The sequence below is a fragment of the Vipera berus genome, assembly GCF_964194415.1.
Source record: "Vipera berus genome assembly, chromosome: 1".
NCBI lineage: Eukaryota > Metazoa > Chordata > Lepidosauria > Squamata > Viperidae > Vipera > Vipera berus.
This window is the reverse complement of record NC_138202.1, coordinates 274,569,133-274,583,557: the sequence shown is the minus strand read 5'-3', so window position 1 is coordinate 274,583,557 and position 14,425 is coordinate 274,569,133. Positions and strand designations below refer to the sequence as shown.

At 38.3% G+C, this 14,425-nt stretch overlaps 1 protein-coding gene across 1 annotated transcript in view; it reads right to left on the bottom strand.

The window, feature by feature from the left end:
- The window catches only part of MTHFD1L (methylenetetrahydrofolate dehydrogenase (NADP+ dependent) 1 like), a 141,118-nt gene that overhangs the window by 26,869 nt on the left and 99,824 nt on the right, over positions 1-14,425 (bottom strand). Inside the window, exons 25-26 of the mRNA XM_081312960.1 lie at positions 4,268-4,375; positions 2,458-2,610 (exon numbers count right to left, since the gene is read on the bottom strand). Of these exons, the coding sequence (XP_081169086.1) occupies positions 2,458-2,610; positions 4,268-4,375 (261 nt within the window). The remainder of the gene's footprint in view (positions 1-2,457; positions 2,611-4,267; positions 4,376-14,425) is intronic.

Sequence of the window (14,425 nt, the reverse complement as noted above, 5' to 3'; positions counted from 1 at the left end):
GACCAATTACTGACCAGATCTTAGACTGATCCCAACTCTGGAGGGAGGTCAAAAAGTAGAATTGAACATGTACACTATTGATATTAACTTATGACTGATGTGTTTTCACCCTGGCTGCTCTTTCTATATTCTTTGCTTTTTGTTTTTCTGTTTTTTTATTTTCTTATTTTTCTAAAGGAAGGCCATAAAAAAGGCAAAAACAAGCCTGTCTCTCTTAGCAACAGAAATTTTAGGCTCAATTGTGGTCATAAATCTAGGACTACCTGTATAATATTATCTCTGTAGTTTCAGTGAGGCAAATACAATTTACATTCAGTCTTATTCATGATATACCACAAGACATTAACAGGCCTCTCAGGAGAGCACAAAAGGTTGAAGTCACATTCTGGACATTCTGACATTTTATTGTGTTTGTGGTGAAAGGAATGTTTCCTGGCTATATACATACAAAGCAGACTGCAAGGCCAGAGAATCTTCATGACAGAATTTCCTGATTTCTCAAAGCACATCTAGTTGGGATTCACTTCCTTCCTTGTGCCCTTTCACTGGTAATGCAGAACAAAGCTCTCTTATTATGTCCAAATGTCTTGCTCGTGTATGAAAATCAGACTGCTCTGGTCAGGTAACACTACAAGAGCACATTCTTCTTATGACTGCTTTGTGTTTAGATTCTGTAAAAAGTGCAGTTGTTATTATTATCAGTAACTTAATATCCAGTCCGGATAAGACCCTGGTTTCTTAAGACGTCACTTTTACTCTTTACCTGCATTCCCACAACTGAAGCTGTCATGGTAGTGAAGAAATGACTGCTACAAGACAGCACATTAGGTGACCGAACTAAACTCAGTCCAGACCATATAGGTGCCATGCTGGACCTCTGCCTGACACTAAATAGCATGAAGGTTTTTTACAGATCAAAACACGGCTATACCATGGTTTCACCTGCGTCCCCCATTGTGGCCAATCTCTACAAGGAAGAAGTAGAAACCAAAGCCCTAAACTCTTACCCAGGAATTCCACCCACTCACTGGTATAAATATGTGGATGATACTTAGATCAAGATTAAAACACAACAAGTAGAAGCCAAACTCATCAACACCATTAAGTTCACACAGGAAGATGTTAAGGTAAATAGTCATTGAATGCGACAGCTGTTTTGCTTAGCAACAGAAATTTTGGGCTCAGTTGTGGTCTGCTTTATAATCTTTGAATTCTTCATAGTTTTATTTTTTTAATAATATTTTTATTAATTTTCTAATTTTACATTTAGGTATTTAAAAAGCGATATGGTGGCTGGGTTAATCAATAGTTCAGTAACATACAAAAATCTTTAGTACACATACAAACTGAAATATTTTCTCTTTTTCCCTTAATATCTACTATGTCATATTTAAGGTAATACAGTTCTTATATCAACTAAATAAAAACATCATTATTACATTTATAATAATTTTTTAGCTTATACATATCTTAATTACTTTTACATTCAATCTTTACATTCAATCAATGTCTTATCTGTAGTGTGGGCTTCAAGCCAAGTCTCTTTTAGGCAATAACAAGTTTTAATACCAAGCTTCGCCACAAGATGTCACCAATGCCGCTTAAGGTTTTTTAAGTCCAAAATTTTTATAGTCCTTTTTCCAATTTTATTTCTTTTTTATAGATAAAAACAAAAGTTTTCGGTGAGAATAAAACTTTTGATCCCCAAGTTTCAGAAACATATAAATCCAATTAGATTAGTGCTTTAACTCCCCTAGACAGTCAGTCGCCGCTATTCTTAGAGGGTGGGAAAGAAATTCCCTTCCCTCTCTCCTCACAGGGGGAAAGATACTTTGGGCAGCTTTTATAGGAAGAAAAATACTTAGGAGCTTAGAGAGAAGATTGGATCTCACCCAGTTTCATCTGTGTTGCTTTAAAAGTGCCTGGTGATAAGTTTGACTTTGGCTGTCTGCAGCCTAGTGATGAGCCATTTTGCTATGGCCGGTCTTTCCTCTGCCGTTTTGGAGGGCTGCCTCGGATCAAGCGGAAGGGCTGCCGCTCCCCCCCCCCGTGATCAAGTGGGGGTCCCCTCCTTGCTCATCGCACCTACAGGGCGACTTTCGATCCTTTCCAGGGTACCTCAGCAGAACAAAACCGAATGCGGAAGACGGAGCTTACCTTCCAGTGGCTGCAGTGGCCGCGATTGCAAACTGGAAGTCTGAATTTTTCATAGTTTTAGAAGCAACCCTGAGAAACTGCTGTATGAAAACACATAAATCTGCTCCTCTCCTATTTGGGTTTGTACAATGAATCTTTTACATGTGAATCAATATATTTGGTTCAGCATTTATTTGATGTAAATCCTTGTAAACAGATAAAGTATCTCAGAGATGTCTGATTACTTATTTCTATTCTGTTTGTACCGCAGAGTTCTAAACATAATTTTACAAATTTTTCAAATGCGACAACACTACTCACCGTTCCCACCAGTGGATAAATAAATCCAGCTCCAATACTGGCTCTCACATCGCTGATAGGCAGAACAAACCCAGTGGGGACACCTTTCTTCTCAGGCATGTGGGAAAGGGACAGGTGAGTTTTTGCCATGCAAATAGGCAAATTCCCAAATCCCTGACAAAAAAGAAATGAGAAAGAGAGTCAATGTATCTATAGGTAAAGGTACCCCCGCACATGCGTGCTAGTCGTTTCGAACTCTAGGGGCTGGTGCTCATCTCCGTTTCAAAGCCGAAGAGCCAGCGCTTGTCTGAGGACGTCTCCGTGATCATGTGGCCGGCATGACTAGACGCCAAAGGCGCACGGAACGCTGTTACCTTCCCACTGTAGTGGTCCCTATTTTTCTACTTGCATTTTTACGTGCTTTCGAACTGCTAGGTTGCCAGAAGCTGGGACGAGTAACAGGCACTCACTCTGTTACGCGGCACTCGGAATTCGACCAGCCAAACTGCCGACCATCTGATCGACAAGCTTAGCATCCTAACCCACTGAGCCACCACGTCCCTTCAATGTATCTAACCACACTGAAATAACAACACTCTCCTCTCTAAGTTTTTCCATGCTGTATAATAAACAAAGATAAATTTTATTTCCAGTACATTGCTGACTTCTAGGAATAAGTCTTTGGTTCAAGCTTCAATGGATTGTGGCAAGATGTTATAAGTATGCATCTTAATTAATAATAATTTCTTAAATGCTTTTTTCAAGCCCAGTATAGATCAGAAAGAGAGCAATTGCAACATTTTATACAATAACGCAGCAATTTGTAGCTCAATAGCCAAACCAATAAACAATATATTAATACAGAGACAAACCAAACACAACTGTATATGCTTAAAATGGTACCTTGTGATATGAATGAACATACATACACCCAGGGCTTTTTTTGTCATAGAATGCCCAGAACGGAGTTCCGGCACCTTTTTTGGATGGAACCTTGTAGGGTAGGCAAGGAGGGTTGTATGACATGTGTGAGTTCTGGCACCTTTTTTTCTTACAAAAAAGCACTGCATACACCCATAATTAAAAGGGATTAATCTAGGAATCGCTGAGATTAATTACTGTAAGGTAAGATAACAAGTCCTTCCGCTCACCCAGCAACTAAATAAAGTTATTTAAGTCATTTTTAAAGTTTTCAAATTTTCACAGGGATGAAGGGAAAGAGGGAGTTAAGACCAGAGTCTCAGGGCCTGGAGACTTCAACTCTGGAGTGAGGAACAGAAAGAGAGGACTCTCAAGGTAGTGTAAGGAACAAATAGAACTGCAGGAAGTACTCAGGATAACATCAGGAAGACCAGGGGTTTAAGAGACCCAGACAGCCCTAAACATAAGCATCAGCCATAGGCTCTGGTTCAAATAAGGAGCCAGGACAGAGCCTTGGGGAATGCTGAGATATGAAAGTGGCATAGAAGGTCCAATGCACTTTTCTAATCCTTTAACCAGGAGCCTTTCCTTTCTCAAGGTTATGCAAATCCTTGATTCAGAAAGACCTTGGTGATATTAATAAGCAAGTCACTGAAAGGGCTGGGATGGGAAAAACAAGGCTGGGATGGGAAAAAGCAAGAAAAGTTAAAGGCAAGTATCATCCAGGTCATGGTTGTCTCAAAGGTTCAGTTGCATTTTGAAAAGCACCTTTGGCTTAAAGGCACATACTGAAAGATTGGGCCCTGGCCTACAGCAGCATTATATCCTGGGCAGTTTTTATTCGTTGTTTAAACAGATACATTTTAAAATAGGAATGACACTCACTGTTTGCATATATTCTTGTTTTTACCTGTTGAGTGTAACAATTTATTTGAGACTGTGCTGCAGGAGACAGCTCTATATCCTCAGCTCCATAGATCTTCTGAGCTATGATTCTTATTTTTTCAACTATGGGAAGCTGTGAAAACAAAACAGGATGATGGTATGTAAATTTGAAGAGTCCCAAGATACTTTCCTTCATATCAGGATTCCCTAGTTCTCATTGGCAGTTAATTTAGTACACCACTATACTAAACATTAAGTTATGCATTATTTCCTTAAAAAATATCATGGATGTAAAAGAAAGCTTCTATTGCCTTCCATTCAGAAATCATCATCCACCTCATCATCCTTACAATGCAGACAGAGAAAAAATAAGTTTATGTATATTAGCTTCCTGTAGCCATACATTCTGAGGTGTATTTCAGAGTTTTGTTTTGTCATATATATATGACAAAAAACAACAACAACTGCCTAATGTGTAATCAGCCCAGGTTCGAATCTCGGAAGGGTATGGCTGACTGATGAAAACTAATAAGTTTGAAATGCATATCAGTCTCCCTTAATTCTTTGTTAGCAATTTAAAATTTACATACATACATACATACATATATATATATATATATATATATATATATATATATATATATATATATATATATATATATATATATATATATATATATATATATATATATATATATATATACACACACACACACATATACACACACACACTGTATACTCATGATAATACCAAACTGTATGTGTGTGTGTGTGTATGTATATATATATATACATTCAAAAAGCCTTGACAAATACTTAAACATATATATATATATATATATATATACACTGTATACTCATGATAATTGGAAAAGGCTGCTCTCATATTCAGTGAATCTTTCTCTCATAATTCACAAATACAAGTCCAAGTCCCATATCTGGCAGGTTACAGTTGTGGGATCAGCACAAGTTGTACAGATGGCCTGCCTTGTATGATTCTTCTGGGGGACATATCTCTACAACACCTGATGATGTGTGGTTTTAAATGCCTTGGAAAAGTCTTCCTGAAGTAAACCAGGCCTGGAAAATTTATCTCAAGTTTAACATAAGCTTCTATTATTGAAACTACTCTAGAAAACCTGTAATGGATTACCTCAAAAACAGCTCTCTGCTTTTTTTCCTGTTTGCTGTTACAGTCAAAAATATGTTTTTTACTAAATGATCAATATACTGTTTAATTGCCTAGGTCTGTAAAGAAGGCTAGGCTGGTCCTTCATTTTAAAAGTGTCTGCTCTGCACATCCCATTCCCTCTGAAGAAAGTCCTTCCCCAGTCTTAAGTCTTAGATTTTTCTGCCTAGACTGCTTTGCAACAACTGAAATTCAGTAAGTATGAGGTAATGTTATCTTATCTTTCTGATAATGGAATCATGTATAAAGTTACACTGCTAATTTTTGTACTAATCATGCTGAAGTCTGGAAAGATGTGGGAGAGCAATGAAAATAAATTTTAAAAAAGGACAGAATGAATGGCCAAAAGATTCTTGCCTGCCTCATCTGTACAGCAGAATTAACACATTGTGCACGCACGCAGGCGCACACACACACACACACATTAACCATAGCTGCCGCCGCAATATTTTCTTCTGTGATTAAGGAGCAGCCATCCCAAATGCCTGGAGCAGAGGGCATTTTGACACAGGATGCCTTTGAAATCAATAGTGCATTGATTGAGTGGTGCTGGGCTTTCGGTGCTCCAGCTTTGGCCCATCTCTGCAGCAAAAAATTATCACAGAAATGTAGTGATTCATTGCTTTGGTATCAAATGTCAAAGCTCAACCTCATCATTCAGTTCTGGAAAGATTCTTATTATCACATTCCTTTATTTAAACAAAAAAACAAGGGAGGAGGAGGGTAACCTTAGTCCTCATATTAAATCCAAGACAAATTTATCATTCTGTGACAATACCAAATATTTTGGCCCTTCTCTTTTTTTTAATCCACTAACACTATGTTCATGCTTGTATTTTCATTGGGCACCTTGTCCCTCTGGCCTACAACTTCAGTACATGTGCTATGATATTTTAAGCCTCAAACTCTAGAGACGGATGTTTGCGCAGAAATGCCAGTCAAACTTCTAGAACAGGGGTCCCCAACCCCCAGTCTGTGGACCAGTACCGGGCCTAGGCATGCCAACAACCGGTCCGCACAAGCAAGCAAAGCCCCATCCGCGGGATGCAGGCAGCACACAAACCACACACACTCCGGTCCACGGAAATACCTCTCCCTGGTGCCAAAAGGTTGGGGACCTCTGTTCTAGAAGGATCTGATGGCTGGATACTACAGCTTTCCTAGTCTTCTATCTACTAGAGGTAGAAATTATGAAGTTGGGCTGGGTTCTCCTGCTCTACCTAATGTCTTCTTTTTTTAAAGTGTTTTTTATTCCAATATAGTCATGTTTAATGTAAGAGTTTTTCCTCCATTATTTATTTATTTAGAACATTTATATGGCCACCCACCTTAAGCAAATAACTTGGGACGACCAACAGCGCAAAAGTAATGTAAATGATTAGTTTCTCTTCTGTCTGTTTTCAAAATACCCAATGAAGCTCTTTTCAGTGATGATACTGCTTTTTACTTTGTTCAAAGAGTTTCCAAAGAATTAGAAGAGCTGCAATGGTGTGGGTCAGTGAAAGTTCACTTTCAGGACTTCTCTGTTGTTTTTGAGGTTGGTTCCAAGATAACATATAAAAAAGTGGATCATTTCAAATAATAATCATAACGAAAATCATAATGATAATAATCCTCCAGTGAGGCACTAACGACCTGGTTGTGGGGCTTGCGATAATTCAAGGAATTCCAAAAAGCTATTCAGAGTTCTATAAGCCACTTCAAAGAGAAAAATGTTGATAAAAAAGATAGAGGAAAATAAATAAATGGAATAAATCAGTCTGATTTACAGACAATATACCACAAAAATTGAACACTGAAGTGTGTTGCACAAGAAAATATTTTATGGGGCTGTATTCTCCTTCCGTGATAATGGGATATTTTATGCTGAATATATACAAAGTTAAAGAACATCCATAACAAATATACATAGAATGAAGGCTACTGCTAAGCTTGTAAGCCGCCCTGAGTCTTCGGAGAAGGGCGGGATATAAATGGAATTTAAAAAAATGATTCAAAGGCCAACACTTCAACAGAATTGATATTTTGAATTTCAAGAAGTCTCAAAAGGTCATACTAACATTTTAAGCAGAAAGCTGCTCACTGGTGTCTTATTATATCAAATTCCAGTTCAGATGGGACTTTTAAAAGTAATTGTATAAGACTTCCAGGAGAATATTTTTGAGATAGAATTACAAGCATTGTTTAAATTTGCATAGAAGTATTCTATATTATCTGGTGTCCTAAAAATGTTTTTCTTCGACAATAAACAGGTTTTTAGCTATTATACATGTAAAAACAGGCTTGAAAACCATAACAGCAAGACCTTTTAAAGCTACAGAATCCAGAAGTTAAGAAGCATTTATAGTATAAATGGAAACTTTCAGGGCTTTACAATCAGAAAAATATATCAACTGAAGAAAGTCTGTTTCATTTCAATAATTTACACATATTTCAAAGCCTAGCTCAGAAGTTCCCAACCTTTGTGGCTTGGTGGCCCAGCTGGGGGGAACGAGGGAAACCGGGCCATGTGAGTGGTGGGCCAGTACACACGCACACACATGCGGCTCAACTTGTGTGAGAGGCGGGCCAACACGCATGCATGTGCACATGCAGCTTGACTGCAAGTCAAGCTGCTTGCGAGAGTGCCGTCCTGCCGCTTGTGCAATTCTAGCTGCACGTGCGTTTGCAAATAGGCCCCGGCCTGGTAATGGGTCATGGCCCAGGGGTTGGGGACTCCTGGCCAGCTGTCTTTGTAACTTTGTTTCCCCAAAAACAAGACCCAACCCGAAAATAAGCTCTAGCCTGATTTTTTGGGGTGTGCCTAATGTAAGTCCTACCCCAAAAATAAGCCTGGGGGGTGGGCATGGCCAGCACAAGCAGGGGCAAGTGTGGGGGGGGGGCAAATGTGTCTTGCAGCAGCACAGCCTCCCAGCCCCTTGGCACAGAGCAGGTAAGTTCGTGCGCAGAAGCAGAGGCAGGGGGAATGTTTGGGCACCTATGGGGCGCTTAGAAAAGGAGTGATTCGCTCATTTTCCAAGCGCCCCATAGGCGCCCAAACACTTTTCCCCCAAACAGAGATCTGACGGAGACTGGAAGCTCCATCTGCTTGTGAATAGGGCGCTTGGAGATGGAGCTAATCGCTCCGTTTCAAAGCGCCCCATTCGCGAGCAGGTGAAGCTTCCAGTGTCTGTCAGATCTCTGCTCAGGGGAAAAGTGTTTGGGCACCTATGGGGTGCTTGGGGCAGCTCCATCCCTCCCCCCACCTGCCTCACCTCATGGGGGCAGCACAATAGTGCAGGCCATGTAGCCTCCTGCCGTGAGCAACCACAGAATTGGGCCAGCAGATGGACAGGACTGTTGGTGTTGCCACTGCCGCAAGGTAAGCCAGAAAAAAAACAACCAAGACATCCCCCCAAAATAAGACCTACTGCCTCTTTTGGAGGCAAAAAATATATAAGACTGGGTTTTGTTTTTGTGAAAACACGGTACATACTTTGATACAGAAAACTACAGGTAGTTCTTGACTTACAACTATCTGTTTAGTAATCATTCAGAGTTATAATGGTGCTGAAAAAAGTGACTTATGACCATTTTTCACCCTTACCACTCTTTCAGCATTCCCATGGTCACGTGATCAAAATTTGAGCACTTGACAACTGGCATGTACTGTATTTATGATTGTTGCAGTGTCCTGGGGTCATGTGATCACCTTTTGGGACCTTTTGACAACCAAAGTGAACAAGGAAGCCAGATTCATTGAACATCCATGTTACTAACTTCACTGCAGTTATTTTACTTAATAACTGTGGCAACAAAGGTTGTAAAATGGCACAAAACTCACTTAACAACTGTCTTGCTTAGCAACAAAAATTTTGAGCTCAACTGTCATAAGTCAAGGACTACCTGTATATAGAAAAACAAGAGCGACACAAACCAAAGAGAACCAGAATTCTTTTATCTTTTTGTTCCTCAGATGGGAATAAATGTAAAATATTTTGTGCCTATTCTAACAGTTGCAATGAGACAAAAGTATCTTGTTTTAATTTCTAAGCAGCTAAATAAAAATCACAAGCTATAGTATATCAGAAACATGGATTAATTCATTCAAAACAAAATGTTACTGAAACATATAATTGGAGTCAGACTGCTCTGTTAAATCAATCTACTAATTTTCATCCACGTGAACATATGAACAGCTCCCAATTCTCCTTCAGCCTTGTTTACAGAGACATGGACAACAGCTATTACTTTTTATATAAAGTTCTGGACCATCAAAATTAATTCTAGTTAGCATAATAGATATATTTCTTAAGGGATTTATTTTGAGACTGCTCAATTATATTTAACATTTTTTTGTCCAGAACGAAAGTGTGTGGGTTGTTGTTTGAGCTCTGTTCAAATATTTAAGGATCCTAATATCTAATTCCAATTATGCCTGCAGTGGGTTCTTCCTAGCACAAAGGAGTCCCAGCAACAAAGCATCACTAATGTTTAAAAAATTGCAGGGAAGCAGATCCATCAATTAAGCCTCTGTGAGAAGGAAATAACATGCATTTACTCCCTTTCAAAACAAAATATTAACTAAATTACAGAATCTTCCAGGATAGGGTGAAAAGGATCTCATTAGTTTTCACAGTATATTAAACATACAGTGAACAGGCCATTTATAGATGAATGTGATGTGACACCAACCAACATAATGGATTACAGTGATCCAGGTTTATTGACAGTTGTATAAACATAACAGTTTACAAAGTAAGGATTAAGAAGTTGATTTTTTTGCTATAACCTGAATGTGCCTGATTAATTTTTTTTTGCAGCTCTATAACATCCTAAGAGTATTTTAAGTCCACAGTAACTATGAAAATGAAGGCAAACACAAACAAAGGCAAAATTTAATTTGTCACAGTTATTTAGACATGCTCTGGAATTCACCACGTTGATTGGTATACATTCCAATTAATTTCAGTAGAACCTTTTGCTTATATTAAGGATGTTGCCTTCTTTCCAAGTGCTACTATTAAGTCATTACATATATTAATTTGACTTTGAGACAAATTGTAACATTTTCCAATATCCATAGTTTTTAAAACTGTGTACTACCAGAAGATGGTGGAGGACAGGAAAACCTGGAGGAACGCTGTCCATGGGGTCGCGATGGGTTGGACACGACTTTGCAACTAACAACAACAACTATAACATGAAAAATAATAACTGATGACCTCATTAGTCCTTCAACATTGGAAAGACAAATTTGTGGCCCTCATTACTCAGTGGATTTTAAATCTAAAATTATTGTGACTTATGAATGAGTTGCATATAACAGTAGGTTACCTATGGATGATTATCATGACATAGGGTTATTCTTTATGTTATATAAAAGTATATAAACAAATACATTTTGATAAACATAGGTGTGTGTATAAGATTTTTGTTGTATTGCTTTTTTCTCTATTTTTTTTCTTTGTACTACTTCATTAAATAAGAGAAAGCAATTATTGTATAATATATGGAGAAATAAATGGCATGCACTTTTCAAAAGCTCTCACCTTGCCCCCGTTTTTGAGAGTTACCCTCTAAAAAGTATATGTTTGTGTTCTTTGATGTAAGTTTACATATGTGTACAGGAGCCATTTTCCTTTTAAATCCCTTAATTTAGGAATCTTGATGTGGCTTTTAGGATTGTATTGTTGACTTATGTGTACTGTATGCTAAATCTGGCCTGTTTCATCAATGAAAGTGTTTCAGTTAAATTTGAACATGCAACAATGTATGTTCATATTGCATATGACATATATTATGGAATTAACATTATATGCAAACTTCTCCAGGCCTGCACAGTTCTGATGCTTAGCCCTGATGTTATTCTGCAGAACAATAAGCCCCTTTTGAGCTTACTCTGAAGCACAAGGCCTGAGACTAATGGGTTAATAGCAATCTAACTTCCATGCATTTTCCCATATGTATGCAGTGTGTGAAAACAGATTCATTCAAACTGTCAGCCACTGAAGGCATACATAGAATTTATTGCTTAACAGCACTATAAGCAATAACAGCATCAGCTCTTTTCAGAAATACCAGCAGGAAAGAGCCATCGCTTTCATTATTTTATGGCAAAAGCACATATGAAGAAACAGGAATTCTTCACATTTTAAAACCAGGGCCTGCCTATTTCTCAGTCCAGCCCTAGCTCCAAAACACGTATAGGTGACTCCTGATAACACTACCAGAGTTTTAATCAGATTCACCTTTTAAAAAAACGGCCCACACTTTTGCTTTCTTTCAATAGAAAGAAAAAAAATTCAAAGTATAAGAGAAAGAGAGACCGTGTTGTTCAACCCAATCGCTTTCTTTTGGATTTGTGATGTAACATTTGTCACGGGATATTAATTAAACTTGTATTTGTTTTCTTATTGCACCGTGTATTGTGGATGGGATTATACATTCTTTGCATTTCTCTATAAACTGGCCAGAAAGGAGCATTATAATCTCATGGTTATTTCGATATTACATCTCTACATGCCTCAAATCTGGATGCTTCCTTTCCTCCTTCCTTCCTTCCCCACAGGGGCCAAAGATAGAACCCCAGTATTCCATGTGCTGGAAAAAAAAATCATTATTTTCTGCACAAGGGAAATTCAAGGAGCCATATTTGTATGAAGAATAACAACAACTGCACAATATGTCCACCTTCCTGAATGCTTTCAGATTAAAATAGAAGTTCACTGTTTTTGATAATTGTGTTTCTTTTATTCATCTTTGGTATCACAGCAAAAATAATGGAGTACACACAGACACACACGTGTGCACATTTGGAAAACAGCCTTCAGCCTGGAAATTAGCATTTCCATTTCTACGTAGGCTGGGAGAAATAATAAATAGCCCCCTGTCAGAGGCTCAGAGAAGCCATCTTATATCTTCTTTACATCTACTGTCAGGCACTGAGCCAAGACAGAACAAAGTTCAAGGTGCTGTGGATTGAGATGGCCTGGTGCTAAAACAGCAGCTGATTCAGCAGTTTGCAGCTTTCATTTCTTTTCGTTGACACTTTTCTAGGACCCTTTCATAAATCTGTTTGTAATTTCATCTTTTTCTTTTTACTCTACAAGCCATGTGGATCACAGAGAGATTCTTACACTCAAAGCACCCTTCTTAGGCAGATCTGGTTTCATAATATGGGGAATAAAGAGCTCATGAAAGTTTAACTGTAACATGAATCCACACCTCCACCTGTGATTAAAAAAGAAGAGATTTATTTCCATCTAGCAATATCCAGCCACTTCCCACCTGGTGTTTGAGAACATGAAAGAAATAGTTCAGAAAGACAAATAATAGCTATCACGTAAAGTCGCTTTTGTTCCAGATCTAGTCTTAAATGAAGTTGTCCTGAAACACAGGAGAGGTTTGGGGTGGGGGGTGGGGAGGAGAGTAAGAGCAAGAAAAGGCCATGGGTAGCAACTGAGAAGAGGCAGGGAAAAGGGTTGGGAAGACTGTTGACATCACAACTACTCTGGAAGAATCACTATTCTTACAAATCTTCATCTCAAGACTGTATTCTGATGGTAAACGGATGGAAACTCATGGCTTTAGAAACAGTTTTGTAATCTTCCTACAAAAGACTTTTTATGGTGGTCTTCAGAATTGTTTTAGCAGGGCATGATGGGTTTCAGGAACCGGAAGCCCTGGTGAGATTAATGAGATTTATATAGGATATGGCCAGCTGAAATCTGCCTTGATTGTCTAATAAGGTATTCACATAACTGGCCCTGTAATAAGTGAAACAAGCAACAAATGTAGGTAATATTTGTTCAAATTCTGTTTATACATACGATCGACATGAAGCTCTAATAATATTCAATGGCAAAGATATGCAAAAATTCAGAAAATACCAAAGAAGGAGCAAACAATTTTTTTAAGATTATATTAATTCTAAAGCATTATTAATTCAGTACTATATGCCAACTTAATTAATTTGTCCAAAGACTACTGAACGTGGAAAACTGAAAATTAAATATAATCCTGATTCTAAATTAAAAGAGAAATTAACAAGTACTAATCTCTTAATTATATACTGGTGAGGCAAATATACGTTCCAGGATAATGTTGCAGGATCCAATCTGGGTCAATTACCAGAGGTTTAGTCATCTGAGCTTTTGGACATTCATGCTGGAGCCCATCCTCAGGGAACTTCTCTCTCACCAGAATGTGTGAGAATGTTTCAGGACCTTGAATTCTGTTCTGTCTTGACTCAGTGCCTAACAGTATGGAAGTAAACTCCTATTTTGATTATGTACCATCAAGTTTATGTCGACTGTTAGCAATCACATAGATAAATTTTCTTCAGGACAATCTATACCTGTCCTTTATGTCTTTCAACAGAGCGTCCATCTCCACTGTTACTGTGTCCTTTCACTCCTCATGTTTGTTTCCCTTTCCCTTTTCCAAAACTTTATGGACTTCTTAAGGCAGTTAAAACTTTGTATAATGTATCTGAAATAGGATAGTTTGGGTTTGTGTCTTCAGTGAGAACTCTGGGCAGATTTGTTGGACAATCTATTTTTTTTTTCTTGACCATCCATACTATTCTTGGGAGTCTGCTCCAAGGTTCAAAAGCATCAATACATTTTCTGATCTGATTCTTCAGACTTCAACTTTTGCTTTCTTCAAAGAGCGTCAGAGGAAAAACTATTGCTTGCACAAATCTGATGTTTGTAGGTATAGACCAGGGGTAGGCAACCTTGGCTCTTTTATGACTTGTGGACTTCAACTCCCAGAATTCCTGAGCCAGCCATGCTGAGGGGAAAGGGAGAGGTTTCCAAGCTGAGCCATGCTGGCTCAGAAATTCTGGGAGTTGAAGTCCACGAGTCATAAAATAGCCAAGATTGCCTACCCCTATACAGACCCATCCTTCTATCAGAATATGTTTTTCAAGGTTTTCAGTACTACTCTTTTCAATGCTAACCAGTCACATATTTCATGACTATTGGTTTCCTTGCTATTTATCACTTCAAT